The sequence below is a fragment of the Amborella trichopoda genome, chromosome 11 (assembly GCF_054954075.1).
Source record: "Amborella trichopoda isolate Santa Cruz 75 chromosome 11, AtrichopodaSantaCruz75HAP2 v2.0, whole genome shotgun sequence".
Classification (NCBI taxonomy): domain Eukaryota; kingdom Viridiplantae; phylum Streptophyta; class Magnoliopsida; order Amborellales; family Amborellaceae; genus Amborella; species Amborella trichopoda.
Window position 1 is genome coordinate 36,053,772 of NC_142346.1, and position 22,260 is coordinate 36,076,031.

A 22,260-nucleotide genomic window follows, 5' to 3' on the forward strand; every position below is an offset into this window, starting at 1 on the left:
TGTTGAACAAGATACTGAACGTTCCCCTAAACTAAGTATCCAAAACCACAGAAATAATTTCCAATTTCCAAAGACAAGTTTTGCCTTAGTTATGTGGAGAACCTTGTGGAACTTTCCTGAGCCCATCAAATCAGCCAGGTTCTACAAAAGGGCTTCAAATGTAAGTTTTTTGGCTGGTTTGATTCCTTGTGGATTGAGTCAACATGAACTGGACCACTTGCTAAACAGTGATCTCTCTTAGCTCTTGTGCTCTTCTGTTGTCTATGTCATCATTTAAATAATTTTATTGTGATTAATGAATTATGACACCATGTAATTGTATGGAATTATGGATCTTCTTGTCTCAACCTCAGTGTAGGTTGGATGAGGCTAAACTAAGAACAAAAGAGTGAAGACACAAAAATCTACAATAAAGATGACACAAGAAAACTATGTGCTTGTTTGCAATTATAGTATTCCAAAGAGTGTCTCTATTGACAAGGAAAACTTGTTCGAATTATTTTTCATGCCAATAGTATGATTTTTATCTTTTGGTAATAGTATCTCTCTTCTTTTATGCTTACAATTTCTCCCATAGGATTTGGAACTTCCTCCTGATCATGTTTCTCTTATTTAGCTTGCCAATGTTTGTGTGTGTTACCAGCCTGAAGGAAAATTTCCTCTTCTGCAATCGACACACTCAGTTTCCAATCTGAAGCTGGCCAAGTGTGCCAAGGTTTGTGGTCCACTTCCCAGTCTATGTAACTGCTAAAACTTTCATTTTATTTATTTATATATTTCTCTTTATCAGGTTATTTCATTCATTTATTATAATGCTGATTCATTCATTTGCACATATATCATATTTGTTGGGGTTAAAAAGAATGTTAAGCATCTCTGATGTTCATCATATGTTTTTTTAATTTTTATTTTTGGTACCTTTTCTTTGGAATGGCTCTATTGTTTTCTATATTTACAATGCCATGATCATTTTGTTTTATAATTGGATAGTGGTTTAATGATTGCAACAATGACATACGTAGCTGTTGTGACCAAGCCCTAAACCAGCTAGTGGAGCATTATAAATGCAAGGTACTGTTTCTCACTATCCATGATTGTCTTACCTATTTCAAGATGGTTTTAGGTTGCTAACATAAGATTGTATGTTATTTATATGTTTATCACATGTTTCTGATTTTGCTAGCCAAGGTTAATGGTTTCCTTTATTAAAATTGCCTGGAGCTAATGTTAGTTCAGAAACCACGCTCTATTCCTGCAGCATTTCATGTCTTGATTTGCATTTCTGCTTCAACTATATGTTTCTTATATTTCCAAGTCTTTTTATTGTAAAAGACTGTGGAGGTAACTCTACCAGAGATAGAAGAGATGCGCCTCGCTCATTATGTGACAATTAGCTCTGAGTGCAGTGCCTCAATCCGTCCTTACCTTCAGAAATTGTATGTGTCTTGTGCATATATATTTGTGGAGAATGATTGCTTTGTTCTTTATTCTGGTAATCTGGTGTTTAGGAGGTTAATATCGTTTTTGTGCTGCATTAGGGATGTTGCAGAAGCAGGATGGGATACTAGAATTTCATGCTGTTTCTATCGTGCTTTTAGTAGCAAGGAATATTTGAATGCTCAACGCCTCCGGTAATTTATATGGCTTTCTGCTATTACATTTTCTTTATGAGATCTTTTCGATCATAAAGCATGCTTCGATGGCATGTACAATGCTCTTAAATTTACGACAGCAAATTCTTATCTTTTGATACATTGAGAAAATTTCACTTTGCTGCAACTTGAAGGGCTCTCTAATGTTTCTATTTTTACTCTATTATGGTGGTTTCACGGAATTGAACTTTCTGGAAAGTACCCTATGTCACATTACTTCTCTGAAGTTTGACTTGCAACTTTTTTCTGTTCTGTGTTGATGCTATCTATACAATAGTTCTGTGAGATAATAATAGATCTGTTTCACATACATGATTTCCTTTTGGTCGTTCTCCTCAGTCCTCACCATGTTCAGGCAAAAAATTATGCTTTGTTCAACTCTAAAATTTCAGGTTGTTTTCCATTGAATTCTTAGCGTTAAAATATTAGAAGTTTGTCATTTTGAGCAGAAGATCCCTGCCATAACCAGTTCGTGCAAAGTCATTCGAAACAGTGTAATGTGTTGATATTGAGCATTTCTATTTTAGCAGCTGAAATCAATTTGAGATGAGGTTAAGATTAATTACGAAAAGAACGGATAGGCCAAGATTTGCAGTAAATAATAATTGGAAGTGATGCTACGTATATTGATATTCTTAAGAGGAAAGTTGTTGACATCGGTAGGTTAAAGGAGTGGGCTTCTTTGAAGTGGATAGAAGAACTCATGCTCATAAGGTGCTTATAGACCTCTTTATGGTGCTGAATTATGATGGGGTTAAGTTGTGCTTGAAGCCCATCACTTCATTGCTGAATAGAACACAATATCGGCTTCTTCCATAGGATAACAGGGCTAAGACAGTATAAGTTCTGATTGTGGTGATACAGAATGGTTGAAGTTTCCCTTCTTTGGATGATGTGGGAACCAGAGGCTTATGGCGAGGAGAAATAACAAGCTTCAAACACAGTTCTCTCAAGAAGCAAATTGGAGCTGCAAAGGATAGATATTTTTTGTTTTGATAAGCACTGAGAGAAGGTGCCGTTAGCATTACGATACGAAAATTTATAGTAAATCTCACCTTGCCATTTAGGTTCCAAGGATGGAATTCTGTTGTGGCTCGCTATGGATAGAAAGTGCAGTAAATATGTATCCAAATGGATTTTTGATCTAGAATGAGGGCAGGAGTAAATGTCCAAGGTTGTTAGGGTAGTGGTGGCCTTTCTTCACTGGCTGTGTAGGGCTTACTAAGGATGCCTGCTAATATGAGTGTATACACACCAATTTATCATTAATATACAGAGGTGTATTTGGCTCACATTGGACAAGAGGACTCTTCAAGCATAGAATGTATTTGACTTATCAACACCTTGAAGTAGGTTTACATTTTATACAAGAGTGTACCAAAATACTAGTTTGGGTAGTGATCTCCTCTAGTGGTTTCCTCAATGAGTTCATGCAAAAGCCACTGATAGGTCCTTGACATGTCTCTATCTTGCTTCCTATGCACGACTGGTAGAGAGATGAGGATCCTCGCAGAAGAAACAACCATCTTAAGCATGAAGATTTATGAAACAGATGCTATTATAATAGATTATTTGATGAGCAAGGGTTGATATTGTGGACCCACACAACAATGTTGGAGGAGAGAACAAGACAGGAAAGGGGTGGAACCACTACCGTTCCAGCATCATGTCATATATTTTATATTTTTTACCATCTACAAAGACTACCCTGTGATTTTTCATGTTGTACGCCTAAATCCTCATATGGGCCACACATAAATGTAACATAATCATGATACAAAAGTATATGAAAAGGACAATGTGCTCTAGTGGGTCACATTCATATGGGTCACACATAAATATAACATAATCATGATACAAAAGTATATGAAAAGAACAGTGTGCTCTAGTGGATCGCGTTAGTCTACCCTCCCCCACAAGTTAGCCCGTAAATGTCATGAATGCCCAACTTGCTAATAAATTCAAATGACCTTCCCCACCCAACTCCTTTTATTAAAATTATCTGTGAGTTGTTCAAAGGTTCTCAAATAAAAAAATGGGATAACCTTTGAATTACTTTGTCGTGCATGCAGTGATCTCAACTGTAATGTGTTTAGTGGCACTCATGGAATATTGAGTTGATTGCTAAGTGGATGGCTGCCTGATTATCACAAATAGAGTGGATCGACACTTGAAGAGAAAAACCTATGTCTTTAAGAAGTTCTTTCAACCACACCAACTCACATGAAGTTGACTCCATAGCTCGGTAATCTGCTTCTTCATAGGAGAAAGCTGCAACATTTTGTTTTAGGTAAAAAGATTGCCTCCAGAAAAAATGCCATAGCCATTTGTGGAGAGCGGACATCCTGCACCCCAATATGCACTAGTACACCCACAAAGATCAATGCGACCTTTGTGAATTATCCCCTTCCCTGGAGATGATCTTAGGTAGCGTAGGATGCAACTTCGTCAAGATGGCTAGTGCGTGGAGGATGCATCTATAGTCTGAATGAACTAACCTAACTGCGAACATGATCTTCAAGCAAGTAATGGTCATATAGATAAGGCGACACACTAATTGCTGGTTCTAACCATCATCCTCCAATAAAGTATCAGAATTAGATTTTGGTTTGAAATTGGTGTCCACCTAAGAGTGAAGAAGATCTGCCACCCTCCATGTTCCATAATGAGATCTAAGGTATGCTTACTTTGGGATATAAATTTCCCTCTCTTCAATTGTGAACCTCAAGGCCCAAAAGGTCATTAACCACTCCGATATACTTAATATCGAACTGTGCGGTACTCCTTAAGTTTTGGTATTTCTTTAGTAACGTCCCCAATAAGAATGATATCATCAATGCAATAATAGAATTTATTCCCTTGCCTCTAATTCTTTACTAACATGGAACAGTCTAAGAAGCTAGTTGTATCCAGCATGTACCATGGCTTGGCTAATCTCTCAAACCATACTCGATGTGACTATTTCAAGTAATCGAGGGCTTTCTTAAGGTGACATACAAGGCCTGGTGGTGCCTTGTGACCAAGAACTGTGGGCACTGAATGTAAACTTCTTCCTCAGAATCCCCGTTGATGAAGGCATTTTTAACATCCAATTGTAATAAATGCCAATTCTTATTTGCTTCAATAGATAGGACCTCGATAGTTGCCATCTTAGAGATAGGAGCAAATATCTCATGGTAATCAACTCCATAACGTTGGCAAAGCCTTTTGGCTACATGTCTGGCTTTGTACGGAGCAATGGTATCATTTGCAAGCGGTTTACGTTTCGCACCCATCTTCATTCTGTGACCCTCATTCCTTTAAGTAAATAAACCAACTCCTGAGTTTTGTTTTTTCCAAGTGGCATTATATCATCTTCCTCTTTTAGGACATGTAATTGCTTCATACAAAGTTTTTGGTTCTGAAATAGAGTCAAGGGAAGAAAGAAAAGTGCAATTTGGGGAAGATATCCCTAAGTGGAAGCAAATTTCTTAATTGGATTAAGATTTCTTTAAATCATAATCTGATATGGAGATACCTTGTTCTTGGTCTGATTGCTGCGAGTTGCCAAGAGAAGACAATGTCATCTTGTGAATCTTCATGTTGTTCATTAATAGGACCAAGCTTTCATCGTAAGTCAGAAGGGAGGAGACTCCTATGTAGCAACTAACTCAGGTTGCACAAATGGTGTAATAGAATTTGAAGAAACAATATGATCCTCCCCTTTACATAGATCAGATGATTATGTGGGTTCCTTAAAGAAATATGATACTTCTTCCAAAGAACAAAACATTTCTTGAAATATAGTGCTTTCTTGTTTTGGGATTTTTAAAGAAGTATGATACTTCTTCAAAGAATATGACATTCCTTGAAACATAGTTCTTTCTCCTTTTAGGATGAAAAAATAAGCATTCTTTATGGGTGGAAGAATATCCTAGAAAAATGCACCTGATAGATTTTACTCCCAACTTATTTTTAGTATTTTCTGGTAGATGGGAATAACATGCACACCGGATGACCCTAAGATGCTCTAAACAGATTTTTGTTTAGTTAACTTTTTTTAAGGGTGAAATGCAACCAAAACCAGCAGTAGGTAATGTATTTATTGTGAATGATTCAACATATACAGCACAACACCAATAAATCTTCATTACATTCATTGTAGACAAAATGGCCTTAATTACCGCCAGCAGATGTCTATTAATGTTCTCCTTAACCACATTCTGTTGTGGCTTAGAAGAGCAAGATTTTGTTGAATAATTCCATTTGAAGGGTACTCAATTATGTGCCGATTGACAAAGTCTCTTCCATTGTCAGATTGTAGAGTGCAAAGTCTGGCAATGTACTACCTTTCAATCATTTGTTAAAAACTATAAATCCAAATACTACTTCATGCTTATATTTAATATGGTAAATCCATGTAGTACAAGAACAATCATCAATAAAACTAACAAAATACTTATTACCAACAAAAAAGTAAAGGGCATTGGCCCCATGTATCAAAATGTAACTACCATATCAAATTGTTTGTGGCTGAAAGGAGTGGCTATGTGGAACAAGGTATTAAATTCACAAAATTTCTTTCTTTTTTATTCAATATACCTGAATTCCATTTACATAGATCACTATATACTGCTGTAAATCAAAATTAATACCCTATATCATAGTTGTTGGAGGAGGGAGTGGGATCAGTTCGGGATTCGCCGAATAGCCCTATAGTGGAAGCTCCCTAGGGTTAGGTTTAGTGTCCGTACAATGAACAAAACAAGGAACGAGATCCTTAGGTTTGTGAGAGTGAGATCCGATGCCAATGGGTTCGATGTTTTGACTAGCTTGAATCTAAGCTCTACTATACAAAAAAATGAGGTTGTAAGGAGAACTAATACAAGTTCCCTTGGTTAAGGAATCGAGGTTTAAGTATGTCATATAACGGGGTTCCTCCTGTTCTAATAGTGAGATTCTTAAAGTATCGGAATCAAGGTCCTCAACTGATTGGCCCCGAGGTCCGCAAGTGCTATTTACCATGGATCCCTTATCAAGTGTCCCCCGCCCTTAACAATGGATTTATTTATTTTTGCGCGAATAACAACGTATTAATTATGTAGCTCTATAAGTCAGTCTTTCTTATGAGCACTAGATCTTCAAGCCATGACACAAGTTTGTCACGCATCATTCCCTTTAAGTCCGCAGCAACCCAGAATCCTACTACTCAGAAGTCATCTTCTTCGAATGTAGTATCATCTGCTTGCATTATTTCTCAAAGGCTGGCTCCTTGAAGGGACAAGAGGACAAGATGAACTACTCTCTCTCTCCCTCTCTCTCTCTCTCTCTTTCTCTCTCTCTAACTGATGTAAAAGAAGCTTTTTAGAGCTTGAAGTGAAAGCATATATTTTCATCTCACAACTTTAATCAGATTTAAGACTCTAAAACAATAGGACATCATAAATAGAAGATTTTAAATGAAATATATATTCTCACAACTAAGAGGGTTGGCTTACACAATAGGACTTAATAAAACATTGGGTCAATCTAGACTATGCCTAGTTCAAGTTAAAAATCTAAAATAATAGAACTTCGTGCTATGTAAAAAAGGGGCTGGATTTTAACATCATGGAATTTATGATTCCTAAATAATGGGAACTAACCTGGTATCATCTGTTAATGAAAGTAAAACCCACAAACCTGGAACCCAAGATTTTATTGTACCAAAACCTTGGACCATGGTTGATGGGAGCAGGGATCTATTTAGAAATGGAACTCGATTCCACTTATGGATGGAACGTGGTCCCCATTTTTTGGGAGGGAGATCCCAAAAGCGAAAAGATGGGGTCCTTATAAGATCCCTTGCAGGAACCATGGGATCAAGGTTCCAGAGTGGGATCATCACCCTATCCACAAGGTTCCCTTAACTATGCCCTAGATACAATCTAGGATATTTTCTTTCCTTACTACATCAAATAAAAAACATCCAGGAGTAATAAACAATATATGTTCTTGAAAATTCATAGAAAAATATGAAATATTACTGAAAAATAATTAAATCTACTGGGAAGACTTATTAGAAGATGACTGGAATTACCCTCACAAGTCTTGACACACCCCACACTCGATTCCCTGACCGATGACGCACTTTTAGTCCTTAAGGTCTTGCTGTAATTTCTGAGATAGGGATGCTTTTCGGGCAATACCTTTTCAATCTAGGGCTTTAGAGAGCTCAAAACTCTATCTGGGTTTATAGAAGCCCTATAGGAACAAACTAGGGCAAGGCTTAAGGGTTTATTTCTCACAAATTTCTAAACTCGAAATTTTTAAAAATCATAAAAACATTTCTAATTTCAAATAAAATATTTTAGAAGAGGACTGTACCAACGGACAAAAATTAGCACCAATAAGGGTACTCCACTTGAAACAAGAACCCTTATCTACTACTATTTTATCATCCAACCCAACAAGGACCCATGACCCACAATCTCAATGAAGGGGCTCATGATTAGCTTGTCAAAGTCAAAAAATAAATAGTGGGACCATGATCCTGGAATGTAGATTTTAGTCTCTCCCTTTAATATCAAATCTAACACTTGTCACCACAGTGTAAAGAGGGCTCTCTCTATACATACATGTGTCTTTCAATAGAGCTGCTTCCCAATAATGTGGTTGCCATGAGTACATGTCATGCAGAAGTTTGTTGAGGCTTTAGGTCTTGCTCTCACAGGCCTATAACCAACACAAGAGACTATACAGTTCTTCTGACCTGCAAACATCATCTTTAGGCATCTCACCGACCTCAACAAGGGATGACCTATTGTAAACCTTCTCAGTAATGCCACATGCTTAGGAGTAAGGATTTTGGACATAACCAAGGCCATAAACCGCCCAATACTTGGTCAGTCAATACACATATTCCCACTGAAGTGCATATTCCAATATAAATCATCATATTTACAAGCTCTCTAGATCTTTAAATGCCACAAAACCCAACATCTCCCACTTGGCCTTTGAAGACCGTACAATCACTCCCTCTCAGTTTCTCTCAAGCCCATCCCATGTGCATGTTTGGCAAAACCATTTACCACCAATCCTTTCATCAAAGGATCTGCGAGCATAGCCTCTGTTGGGAAATAAGCAATATGAATCTCTCCTGCTCGGATCTTGTTGTGAATGTGGTAGTAGCATGGTTTTATATGCCTCGAGATCTCTTGTAAAACCTAGGCTCTTTTGTCACACAAATAGCTGCCTGGTTGTCGCAGAAGATTGTAACATAGGGGCACTTCACTGGATCAAATCTAAGTTGATTCAGGAACTTCTTCAACCGGACTGTTTCTTTAGCTACAAGACAACATGCCACATCCTCTGACTCCATAGTCGAGAGTGCAACAATATCATGTTTCTTTGAGCACCAAGAAACAGCTCCACCTGCAAGCGTGAAGATATATCTAGATGTGGACTTTATCTTATCTAGATCGCCCTAATAGTCCGCATCTGAATATTCTTGTATTTGTATATCCGAGCCTCCTCCATAAGTGAGTGTGTAATTAACTGTTCCCTTCAAATATCGCAATACTCTTTTGATGGCCTTCCAATGCTCCATGCCTAGATTACTCTTGAACTTTCTAATCAAACCCATGGCAAAAAGATAAATTCGATCTTGTCCTAGACATAGCATACAATAGTGACCCAACTGCACTTTTGTATAGAATTCTTTGTATCGCTTCCTTTTCTTCTGGAGTAGCGGGACACATGGCTAGCCTTAGCTTGGTCTTGTTATCAATGTGGGTTAATATGGGTTGGCAATTTTCCATTTCAAATATTTCAAGAATTTTCTTGTGATATGTCTCTTAAGATAAAGGAATCAGGCTTGGGTCAAGACGGTAGAGGCTGGGTTTTTATAGCACAACGTCTCAAGTTCCATTCCTATGTAACCTTGTCAAAAACGACAAAAAAAAAATGTCCCTTGAGATAATTGAGTAATTATCTCCTTTCTATTTTCTGGTAAATTTGATTCCCAAAACATTTGATGCTTCTTTAAGATCCTTCATGTCGCAGTGTTGTGACAAGAAAACTTTTGTTTCCAATACGAGACTCATCGAACTACTGGCAATAACATGGCATCCACATAAGAGATGAAAACGTCACTTCCACTGACCTTGACTATATAAAATAATCTGGTTAGGCACAAAAACTTGCCATTGGGTAATCTTGATTCCCAAAACATATAATGCTTCTCCAAGATCCTTCATGTTGAAGTGTTGTGACAAGAAAGCTTTTGTCTCCAATATAAGACTCGTTGAACTACTTGCAATTAACATGTCATCCACATATAGAGAGATGAAAACAACGTCACTTCCACTGACCTTGACATATATACAATAATCTGTTTAGGCACAAAAACTAGCAGATGTTAAGGTTTCTTGAAACTTAATGTACCATTGCCTTGATGCTTATTTAAGGTCATAAAGGGACTTATTGAGTTTACACAATAAGCTTTCCTTTCCTTTTTCTATGAAGCCCTCTGGTTGTTTCATATATATATATATTTCTTCTTCTAGCTTCCCATTCAGAAATACAGTTTTAAGATCTATCTGGTGGAGTTGAAGTCTAAATGGACTGTTATAGCTATTAGGATTCTAATGGAGGAGATTTTTTTACAGGGGAGAACGTCTCATCATAATCTGTTCCTTCTTTCTGGGTAAACCCCTTAGCAACTAATATGGCTTTGTATTTCTCCAAATTCCCTTTTGAGTTCAATTTCTTCTTCTAAATCCACTTGCCGCCTATGGGTTTTCTATCAGGAGGTAGTTTCACTAGTTCCCAAACACTGTTTTATTTGATCGAGTTAAGTTCATCAATCATGGCTTCTTCGCATTGTGCCTTTTCATGGCAGGTTATGGTTTCTTGGTAGGAACAGGGTTCATGTAGGGATTCTTCTTCAATTCTCTCATAATATTCTCCTAGATAGGTGAAAACTCTGGTTTTTTATCTAATTCGGTTACTTCTCCTAAGACGAGGTGGTTCGGGATCTAGGGCTTGACTCATGTCAGTCTCTATCTCATAAAACTCGGCTTGTTTCTAAGTAGCACAACCCTCGAGGAATTCTTCCTCAAGGAAATGGGCATCCCCTACTTTCAAAGATAGCCCATGTGGCAGGATTATAGAAACAATATCCCTTACCATGTGGTGGGTGTCCTAGAAGATGGACTTAACAATTTAGGATCTAATTGTGTCATATTTTAATGGGGTATTAAGGCATGGGCAGAGCATCTCCACACTCTGAGGTGATCAAGGGACGAAGCACGACTAGTGAAAATCTCGTGAGGGGTTAGTGGAACAACCTTAGTGGGAGTCTGATTAAGGACATAATTAGTTGTCAAAACAGCTTCTGCCAAAAAATCTAGGGTGAGTTCACATCATGCTCCTCACCATCTCCCTCAAGGTCCTATTTTATTTCTCAGCTAACCCATTTTGCTGAGTGTACTGCATTTTGTACTGATGTTTATAGTCAGCTTAGTATAGAGTCCTTTAAATTGTCCTAAGGTATATTTTCCACCCCTATCAAATCTAAGGACTTTAATTTTCTGGTTTGTTTGGGTTTCTACCACGGCTTTATACTCTTTGAAATAGTTTAGGGCCTTAGACTTTTCACTTAACAGATAGACATGGCCAAAGCTGGAGTGATCATCAATAAAAGTGATAAAGTACCTCTTGCGGCCTTTAGTGGCCACATTCATAGGTCCACAAATGTCATTATGGGTAGCTTCTGATATGCCAATAGCTCTCTGAGTTCTCGAAAAGAATTTCTTTACCAGCTTTCCTTGAACAAATGATTCACAAACTCTGGTTAAGTCTCCATTTAGATTATTTAATGGGCCCTCTCTCTTTAATCTCTCCATCTTTTTAGGATTTATCTGCCCTAGTCTCATGTGTCATATATACGCATCATCATTGTTATCCTTATAACATGAGACATAAGAAATGGAATTTTTTATTGCAACTGAAAAGAAACCATCTAAAAGATGATCATTCATGACCAATTCATTCCCATATTTCTTTTCCACCTTATTACAAGTAAAAATGGTGGAGTAGCCTGCCTTAGCCAATCTAGCGATTGAAACCTCCTCATCTCAAGAACATAAAGAGTTTGCTTTAGGACCAAGCTTTTTCTGTTTTCAAGTTGAAGGATGAAATCTCTAATACCCAGAATTTCAGTCTATGGATTCCCCCCAATATAGATAAATTGATCCCTTGGGGCAGCATGCTTAAAATTCTAAACCCGTCCTTGGTGTTTGACACGTGGGTAGTGGAATCTGTCAAAAATACTATGACCCTACTTTAGGGTCCGCTAGAATGGTTTCAAGGAGCACACAAGCATGCTCCCTATTACTCTTGATATTCGTATTCTTAGGTGCACTACAATACTTCGTAATGTGCCTAATTTGTTGCAGTTATAGCACTGGGTATTTTTTAAGTCCTTCCTTTTCTTAGGCTTGTTATTCCGTTTTTTATTTTCATTGGTTTCCCTTGGCCTTCTTCTTCTTGAATGAACCAGAGTTGGGTTTAAGATTTACCAGATTTACAAAGTCATTCAAAGCTAAAATATCGTGAGAAAATCTTCTTTCTTCGTCAGATTTTAGCTTGGTGATGATCCCATCCAATTTTGGCATTCTCTCTCTTGCAATGAGGCCTGAAATGAAACTTCCCATGAGCTCGGCATAAAATTCAGCAACTGGCAGATTTGCGTGTTTTCATCCAACTTAACTTGCACAGCCTTGAGTTCGCGTACTAAAGCTTAGAACTGCTCTATATGCTCAGTTAATTTGCCTCCTTCCTTCATCTTCAAATCTGAATATTAGTTCATAGCTATTGTTTTCCTTGTGAGAGAAGGAGAAGCATAATCGGTCTCAATTCGTTCATGAATGTCCTTTGCAGTCTTCATGTGCTCATACTCATGTGCATGGGTGTCATCCATGGCTATAAGTAGGACATGCTTTGCTAGAGTTTTTTTATGCTGCCACTGAGCATAATAAGCATGTCTCTTGGACTGTCTTTCATAAACATTACCCCTTAGGGCAGGTGTAGGATTATCAGTAAGCATTTGGCTTCAGAAAATATTTTTGAGGACGTATGAGTGGATGTTTTCTTCATAATCAATTAAGAAAGTGATTTATGTCCATCTAATATGTAACAAAATTCTCCATAATCTAGGACTTGACCCTTATCTTGATCAATATAAGAACACAAAATCAAGGTAAAAAATGGATTGATTGCAAAAGACAAGGAACTTAACTGTCAACTAATCATTCAGTTGTTATGGAAGATCAAAAGGGACATGGTTGAATCATGGTTTTCTCTTTCCCTTTCAAAAAGCCAAGTTAAAAAGGAATTTATTATGCTGCTGACATTCTGGTATCTCAGTTTTGATTTTGGTGTTGGAAGCACATGTGAATGGTGGTTTGTCGTCAGCCATTCTACAATTCAACCTTTCCTATATGATATCCATACATATGCATGCATGCAGGTTTGAATATTGAGAGAGAGAGAGAGAGAGAGAGAGAGAGAGAGAGTTTTCCAATTAATTATTCGGGAGTCTAATGGAAGGTTAGGGTTGATTGGCATCCAATGCTCAAAAATAATGTGAGCTCTTCCCCTGGGTCAAATAAACTCTCGAGATGCAGGATTGCCTGAGTGTGTTTATGAGAGATTCCTGTAAAATAACCGAAAATAGGTGATATTACTGGGGAAGCATCAGATATCATGCTCTGAGCCCGTTTTGGTGCCAAAATCAGACTTCAACTTTCTCCTGATACGTTAGAAGTTAGAGTCATTATAAAACTTTAAATTGGCTTAAAATCCTAACATTGCTGATGAATTGTGCATCATGTATTGTACTATCCATGAACTTGTTTTCTGATTATGTACATGGTATTAGAGTTGAATACTGAATGCTGAATAATTACAAGGATGATGTGGGATGTTCAGTACTTGTGAACAGTTCCTCAAACTCTAAATAACAATTTTTGAAATTTAATTTTGTTATCTCAAGCACTACATTGTTGTTTTGGAATTGATTTTCCTTTGCTTTGATATGTATATTTTGTTTTGGACTGCCTAAGTTGTCAATGTACAATGTATTTCAGGCATCGGCAAATGTTCTATCACATGAATATTTTTAAGACTGCAGATGCTATCGTCACACCTACAACAGGGTAGATACTATGCATGCTTCTGTCATTATATTACAAGAGTCTGCCTTTCTTTGTAATTTTGTCATGTGGTGATTTCTAAGAGCTAAGTTTGTTGTTTTGTATGCATTTACTTGTACATTTACTTTTGATATTTACAGATTGCAAAAGCTAAATTTGTTGTTTCCTTTGTTTTATTTCTGTGATTTCTTATTGTACTCAAAGTTCCTTTTATGATCTTACAAGTGTGTTTGATTGTTATGTAGTTTCCTTCATTTCATTTAGTTAATGGGATGTCCATCACTTTTTGGAGAGTCTACAACTTAGTTTGCATGAAATAATCTGTGGGAGTGAGAGTACGAGAGAAAGTGATATTTCATAAAGAATTAAATAGGACAGCTTCATTTGGAGATTGAAATATACCCAAATATGGAGATAGAAACATTTTCTTTTGACTTTTATGTGTTTTCATGGTAATAGAGACACAACACTAGGATCCTCTTCTAAGGGAAACAATTTTGGCCATCCTTTCCTAATGGTAAAGAAGCACCATTGGCTGCATTCTCTTTGCTCTGATTCATATTGCCCTGTTTTGAAAATCTCTCTCTCTCTCTCTCTCTCTCTCTCTCTCACACACACACACAAAGACAAAGCGCCCCATGTGTGCTCCTAAGCAGGCACACCCCAAATCCTTCCCTTTTGTATCTCTTGACAAAACCATACCTCTCTTACTCTTGACTAGTCCCTATCTTTTCTCATGCCCTCTCACCTCTCTCTCCCATTCTTCTCCTTGGTTGCACAACTAGAATCTCCTCATGCACTGATAACTCCTCGATAGCAAGATTGTGTGTTATTCCTCTGGAATGATCATCATGTATAAAAGTCATATGATAGATAATGTTCTAGATCATACACGTCACCAACAGCTGGTTGGAATTCCTATATATCCGAACACTATTTGTCCAGATATTGCACACATGCACTGATAACTCCTCAATAGCAAGATTGTGTGTTATTCCTCTGGAATGATCATCATGTATAAAATTCATATGATAGATAATGTTCTAGATCATACACGTCACCAACAGCTGGTTGGAATTCCTATATATCCGAACACTATTTGTCCAGATATTGCACATGCTATTCAAAGTGAACATCAGGTTATCTTTGATCTTTAATGTTGTCATCTGGCAGCCAACAAACGTGTTCAATTCAATCTACACGTTGGGATTGCCTATGAAGACCAACTTTCTAAAACTGTCTTGGACAAGCCTCTTCTCTTGATTGCTTCCTGATTCTAATTGAGGATTTGTTGTCGCACACACAGTTGTCCCATTTCTTGTTTGTGTGTATCTCATTTTCCAGAAGACCAAATAACATGTTGTTGAGGGCCATTTGAAGTCTATTTCCTAGGATAAATGTAGGGCCAACATCTTTTGTTTCTCCTGAGCTAATATTTTTCACACCTCATTTAACTTCCCATGCACCTCTTCTTATTACTATTTTTCATCTTTCCCCAAACTAATTTAGAATCAATTTAACTTCCCATGCACCATCAGCTTCTTGATATGCTCTCCCTCATTGATATTGGACACAATGTGTGAGAGAGACAATATGTACATATAGGGAAAAGATATTGTCAGCCCATGGGCTGATGGAAGTGTGTAACCCAACGACTCAGATTGAATCTGGGCCAATCGAATAGTCACAAATGCATTTCGTATTTTAATTTTGATCATTTTTATACAAATCCAAGTCATATAAAATTTGGGATGTCCACTCGTCTCATCACTAAAAATGTTAAGCAAATTATTCATAAAAACTAAATTGATCAAAATACCGCTGAATGTTTCAGTGGTATTTTGGTCTATTTACTTTTTGTGAATTATTTTTTTGATATTTTTATTAGATTCACCTATTTTTTAAGAATAGATGCTCCATATTTCAAGTGATTTGAATTTGTAAAAAAAATTAAAATTCGAATACGAAATGCAATCGTGACCATTAAATTGCCCTAGATTCAAACTGGGCCACTGGATGTTTACTGTAGCTGTTAATTAGCGGGCTGACCTCAGACTTTCATGCCCGCGCAGGCGCGCACACACACACACACATACACACACACACACAATCACACACACACACACACACACACATACATATATATATATATATATATATATATATATATAGGAAAATTCTTTCCAACGCCTATAGGCAAAAATGAATAGTGATTTCGCTACCCTCATCACCGTCCAAATTTCATCGTGCGGTCACGATTGTCCGGTAGTGTTTTATTTTTCATTTTTTGGTCTACAAATCGAAATGGCTTGAAATTTGCAGGGTCTGTACATCTTACTAAGGCGCATCTAATAAAAATATAAAAAAAATTATCCGTGAAAAATAAATTGACCAAAATACCCCCAAAAATTTTCGGGGGTATTTTGGTCAATTTTTTTCATGTAAAATATTTGTTTAAAATTTTGAAGATTCTCTTATTTTTGATGAATACATGCTCCAAATTTCAGGTCATTCCGATTTGCAGAAAAAAATAAAAAATGTAACACTACCGGACAATCGTGACCGCACGATGAACTTTGGACGGTGATGGGGGTAGGCGAAATCACTGTTCATTTTCGCCTATAGGCGTTGCGTAGTGTTTTCCATATATATATATATATATGCCCCAATCACAATGTCACGTCTATACACTATTTTATTTTTAATTTTTTTCTATAAACTATTTTGAGACCAAATTTTGGATGTCCAATCCTCTATTAAACTCGCACTAGCGAAAAAAATATTTTCAATAAATTAAAATGATCAAAATACCCCTGAAAGTTTCAAGGGGTATTTTGGTCATTATATTTTATGGAAAAATTATTTTTAATATTTTTTATAGGTGCGCCCCAATGAGAAGATGGCACGTACGAAATTTCATATTCATACAATTTGTATAAAAAAAACTAAAAATAAAATACTTTAAGACGTCTGGTCTAAGATCAACGGTGAGTGGCTCTTTTGATCAAAATTGGATGGCTGGATGGTAGGGGGAGGATAGTTCTTCTATGCTGTAGGAGAATTATAGAAACTTTTCCCATATATATGTAGGAAAAAGCTGAGATTAGCCCACTAGCTTATATGAAGATATGAGCCCAACGGCCCAGATTGAATTTGGGCCGATCTGACTATCACGGATGTCCGGTAGTGCTTGAATTTTATTTATTTTTCTACAAATCCAAATCACTTGAAATTTTAGGTGTGTGTTCTTCTCATCAAGGCGTACCTAATAAAAATATAAAAAAAATTATTCGAGAAAACAAAATGATCAAAATACACCCCAAAAATTTTTGGGGGGATTTTGGGTCAATTTATTTCATGTAAAATATTTATTTGATATTTTTAGAAGATTCACCTATTTTTGATAAACACACACCTAAAATTTTAAGTGATTTGGATTTGTAGAAAAATAAATAAAATTCAAACACTACCGGACATTTGTGATCGTCAGATCGACCCAGATTGAATATGGGCCGTTGGGCTCATATGTTCATATGAGCTAGTGGGCTAATCCTTCCATATATATATATATATATATATATATGGGAAAGGATCCTGTCAACCTGTAGGCTGACAGCTACAGTGTCAGCCAACGGTCGATATTCAATTTGGGCCCCAATTCAATGGTCACGGCCTCATTTCGTATTTGAATTTTCATTTTTTTTATACAAATCCAAATCACTTGAGATTTTGAGTGTTTATTCTTCAAAAATTGGAGAATCTAATAAAAAATAATTCGTAAAATATAAATTGACCAAAATACCCCTGAAACATTTTGAAGGTATTTTGATCAATTTATATTTTACGAATTATTTTTTTACATATTTTTATTAGGTGCGCCTAGATGAGAAGAATGAGTGACTAAAATTTTAAGTGATTTTGATTTGCAAAAAAAAAAAAAAAAGAGAATTCAAATACAAAATGAGGTTGTAACCGTCAGATCTGCCCATATTGAATCTGAGCCATTGGCTGATACTGTAGCCGTCAGCCCGTGGGCTAATATCCATTCTTTTAAGTGTAAGATTGTTTTCTCACTTTATCATTAGTGCATTTGTTATGATCTTCAGTACATAGTTGTAGCATTTCTATATCAGCAGATGAGGTTGTTTCACAACATTACTGACCTGGAGAACATTACATCTGCTGACCATTATCTGCTGTAGAAAATCTTACATAAATTTAAGACTAATCCAAATTATGGTTGATCCTTTAGGATATGACGAATGTCTTCTTTCCTGTTAGTATGGACGATTTCATTTAGTTTCTTTTGTCTTGTATTTTGGTTCTCTCTTTAGTATAGGAAGCATTTATGATTTACAAAGAGAAAAAAAAAAAAACAGAGAAAAAGCTTTTGAAGTCATGATTTAAATCACACATTCACACTCATTAACTTCGTCACCAGTTTTTTATTCACTATGTCAAAACATATCCTTTGCAAGTTGTGAAAGGGGTATGTGCGCATACATGTTTTCTTTTGTGTTCATTTATTTCAATAAATAGCACCTTTGTTTGGTCATTGGTCAGGTTTTCATGACATCTTTCGAGTTTCTTTTTGTAATGGATAAATAATAGAATTTACCAATTGACCTTCCTTCCTATGGGAATGCACTTTCCTCGCTCATGACTTGCTACTTTTGGGTAATGATGTTACTGTTTGAGGGAATCCATTTCCTGATGACTATCTGATACACTGGAGTATAGGGGTGTTAGATCTTCACTTCCTGTGTATCTTTTTGGTCACCACTATCCACAATGCTTCTTTTATATATTTCAGGAAATGATTTCATTTAATGTTATACTAAGAATTGAACTTATATTGGTAGCAGAAAGAGGGGCTTATGCTTTTGGAGTCAAGTGCCTGGATGTATTCTCAATGTATATTATTTAGCATCACAAATTCAAGTGATGTGCACTACAAAATGAAGGCATATCGTTCACTACATAGTTAATCAGTTTGAAATGTAGTTGCCTTGAACTGTAGTTTCATTCTGATAGCATTTGCATTTAACAGGGTAACTGCATACCCTATTCGTAATGATGCCTTGAAGTATGGGGAACTTGACTATATAAATGGAGGTATGCAGCACCTGATCTGACACTTTTATGGCCTTCAATCATACCATCAAACAAAGAGCATGGGATTTCAAATTGCAATCTCTTAATTATTCCCTTGAACGTACTTCTAGTTATTTCTTTATATATAGTTAGATGTTGCCTCTCCACCAAGCTGATTGTAGTATCATCAATTTTAGCTGCGCTCATTAGGTACCAGATAGCAGGGAATTTTCTTGGATTACCTGCGATTACTGTTCCGGTAGGCATCTATCGATTGTATTATCAATTGGGTGGTTTGATCTATAAAGCTCTAACTCTTTTTTTTTGTCCCTTACATATGCTTTATATTATTCATGAAACAGATTGGATATGATAAGCAAGGAATGCCAATCGGCCTTCAATTTATTGGGAGGCCTTGGTCGGAAGCAACACTACTCCATCTTGCTTATGCAATGCAGGTACATATCCAAGTGAGAACGGTTTCTTCTTCAAGAAATTGTTTTTCCTGGTCATCATAATAGAGCAGAATATTATTTCACTATTTTAATCCACATATCACCCATCCATGTCTGTTCACTTACTAGATTCCTATATCTAGTAGTTGGTGTTTGCTTTTGAGAGTTATTTCACTATTAATCTATATATCACCTCTATTCTAGTAGCTTAACTATATTGATTAATTATAGTGTCTGTTATACTTTATACCACTGGGACTGTGGTCTATGATTTCTTCAATGCTTTTGCTTATATACCATGCTTCTACTTTTTCTCCCTGAAATTTGAATCAAAAGTTTTGAGCCCCTATGCCTTCCTCTTAGATACCATGCATGCTTTTGGCAACTATTTTTCTTCTATTTCCTCCACTAAATAACCTGTTCACATGAGTGTCTTCTAGGTGGTTAATTGATATTTTCCGAGTGGTGCATTTATCAATATACTTACTGGATTTACATTGACCCGAACAATGTATTTTCCATTAACGATAGAAATAAAGTGTCCTACAAGGTCCAGGAGGCTCACTGCACCCTGTAACGACATGGTGCTTCGTTATTTTATAATATTCAAAACAAATTAGTGACACCATTCATATATTCCATACACAAAATTCATACATGATCCAAGAGAACTTGATCGGGAATTCCGGACTTCCTTGTCATTTAGTGTCCTTCTAAAATGCTTTGGTTTAAACTCTGGAAACCTCGGAAATGAAACTTAAGATTACCATTCTCAGATATATATTGCTAGTCTGCTTCTTGTTATGTCCTCGATTTCGGGACCGCAGTGATATACCAGCAAAGCCCTGAAAGTTTTATGGAAGGAATATGTATGAAAAGAACCTAGAAAAACTATAGGATATGCATTCCAAAGCCCATAATGCCTTATCCTCATGGAGGTCCTGGTGTAAGATCATACATGTGGAGCAACTTCTACGTTCATAAAACCAACTATGCATTACAATGTGCATATAACATTATGAAATCCTTATCAAGATTCCATGTATATGATTAATGTGATAACCTTAAGTATGCAATTCAGATAAATTTCACCCCATATATACATTTCAATTATGTTATAGTGCATAACAAGCTAAAAAACATGCATTCTTTCATGAAATATATATTCTCTTGAAAAAAATTCACTATGCTGATATTTGTTGCAAAAATATGAGAACTTGTGTCATGTAAAATCAATTTCTCTAAGTGAATTAGTTTCGGAATTCCTTCCTAATATGTTATAAGCTACCAGTTGTGTAAAAGAACATGTCAATGATGCTCCGTGACTAGTATCTAATACACAATTAATAAACTTGTATATTCTCAAATTTGCCACTACTAAAGACTACTTTTGAGTAAACCTACCTATTTTTGAGTTAATTTATACTTAATATAAAACATAAAGATTAACTTTGGTATTGCAAAACACCTGTTCAAAACAAGTTGAGTTTCTTTTATTTGTCTTCATTTTTCTGTTTTGTCAAATTAGGGCAAATGGCCCATGTGTTTGTTTGTTTTTTTTGTGTGTGTGTGTGTGAGACAGAGAGAGATAGAGCAAGGTTTAAGTAAGAGAAAGAAGAGGGGGAGGTGGGGGGAGGGCAAATGGCCCATATGTTTTTTTTTGTGTGTGTGTTTTTTTCTTGTTTGGAAACAAAAGATGCGGGGTCACAGTCCTCATGACATTTGTTTGTTATATATAAATGTTCTCCTTAATGGTCTACCATAGGCAAACCCATGATCACATCACTGGCCATGCTCCTGCTTGTGTCACTCGGGGACAACTCTGGGTCCTAAGGAATTCATGTGCAATCTACCTTCTCTTGTTTTATATCTACCAGTCTCTTTTTCCTTTTTCCCTCTGTATTTTAATTTTATCTTTTTCCTTTTTCCTTCTCCTAGTCTCTCTTCCCATTTTCCTTGTCTATTTTATACCCTCTAGTCTCTTTTTCCTTTTTCTTAGTCTACTTTAAAAAGAAGAAACCCTGTAGACACCCATCTTTTAAAGCCCTATGCCAAACATCCAAGACCCTCCTTTCTTTAACCTCCCAAGTTCTTTCATGAGCCCTTCTTGTCATGGGCTCACGTACCCTAGGGAGCCAATTTGTCTACTTCCACAATGTCTAAGTGATAGTGTTGATAGGAGTCTTCCATCATCCTTTCATGGCTAAAATGAATAGTTCATCCTCCCAAGCTTAAGTTACTAAAAGAGATTTTCATCAAACCTGAAATCACCCAATTTTGATACCAAAGTAGGGAGATATGGCTTAAAGAAGAGACTGGTTCTAAATATGGCCAACAAATGACAACTGAGTGGCGTAACAAGCTGCTGGGGAAGAATTTTTCTGTCCAGTGCTTGTGCCCACTGGCCTTCCCCTTGAGCTCTACTTGTCCAACACTTGAAGCCTGCCTTTAGGCCTCAGCTTTGCCTTTTCTGGAAAACACTCATTACTACTTTAAACAATGGTCAGGTCCCTAACCTCGACTCACTTTGGATGAATTGCTAAAACAATGGTTATGCAAACAATGAAATGGTTAGGGCTGCCAGGGCCTAGTTCCCATAGGGTTGGGCTAGGCCCGGGCCTAGCCCCATGAGTCAAATAATTGAAACCTACAGAAAAAATAAGAGAAAAGCGCCAGGCCAGGCCAAACTAGAGTGGCCCTGGCACAGCCCTCGGGCCACATTCTTATGGCTGAGGCCCTAGTTTGGATGGATTGGGCTAGGCTATGCCACCTGGCCCATTGCCACATCTACGAATGCTCTTTATGCAGAAATTATGTGTGTGTGTGTCTGTGTGTCTCCACATGGCAGAGTTCTAAATAAAATTTGTACAATTCAGTGAAAGC

At 36.7% G+C, this 22,260-nt stretch overlaps 1 protein-coding gene across 9 annotated transcripts in view; it reads left to right on the forward strand.

The window, feature by feature from the left end:
- Positions 1 to 22,260, forward strand: part of LOC18436738 (fatty acid amide hydrolase) — a 41,277-nt gene that overhangs the window by 17,519 nt on the left and 1,498 nt on the right. For all 9 annotated transcript variants that reach the window (XR_016043957.1, XR_016043956.1, XR_016043955.1 and 6 more), the window contains 8 exons: positions 644 to 715; positions 991 to 1,071; positions 1,333 to 1,436; positions 1,539 to 1,631; positions 13,763 to 13,831; positions 18,879 to 18,943; positions 19,120 to 19,181; positions 19,285 to 19,380. Coding sequence is in view for 6 of the 9 variants with exons in the window: in XM_088851398.1 (XP_088707524.1) it covers positions 644 to 715; positions 991 to 1,071; positions 1,333 to 1,436; positions 1,539 to 1,631; positions 13,763 to 13,831; positions 18,879 to 18,943; positions 19,120 to 19,181; positions 19,285 to 19,380 (642 nt within the window). In the remaining 3 variants the exon portion in view is untranslated. The remainder of the gene's footprint in view (positions 1 to 643; positions 716 to 990; positions 1,072 to 1,332; positions 1,437 to 1,538; positions 1,632 to 13,762; positions 13,832 to 18,878; positions 18,944 to 19,119; positions 19,182 to 19,284; positions 19,381 to 22,260) is intronic.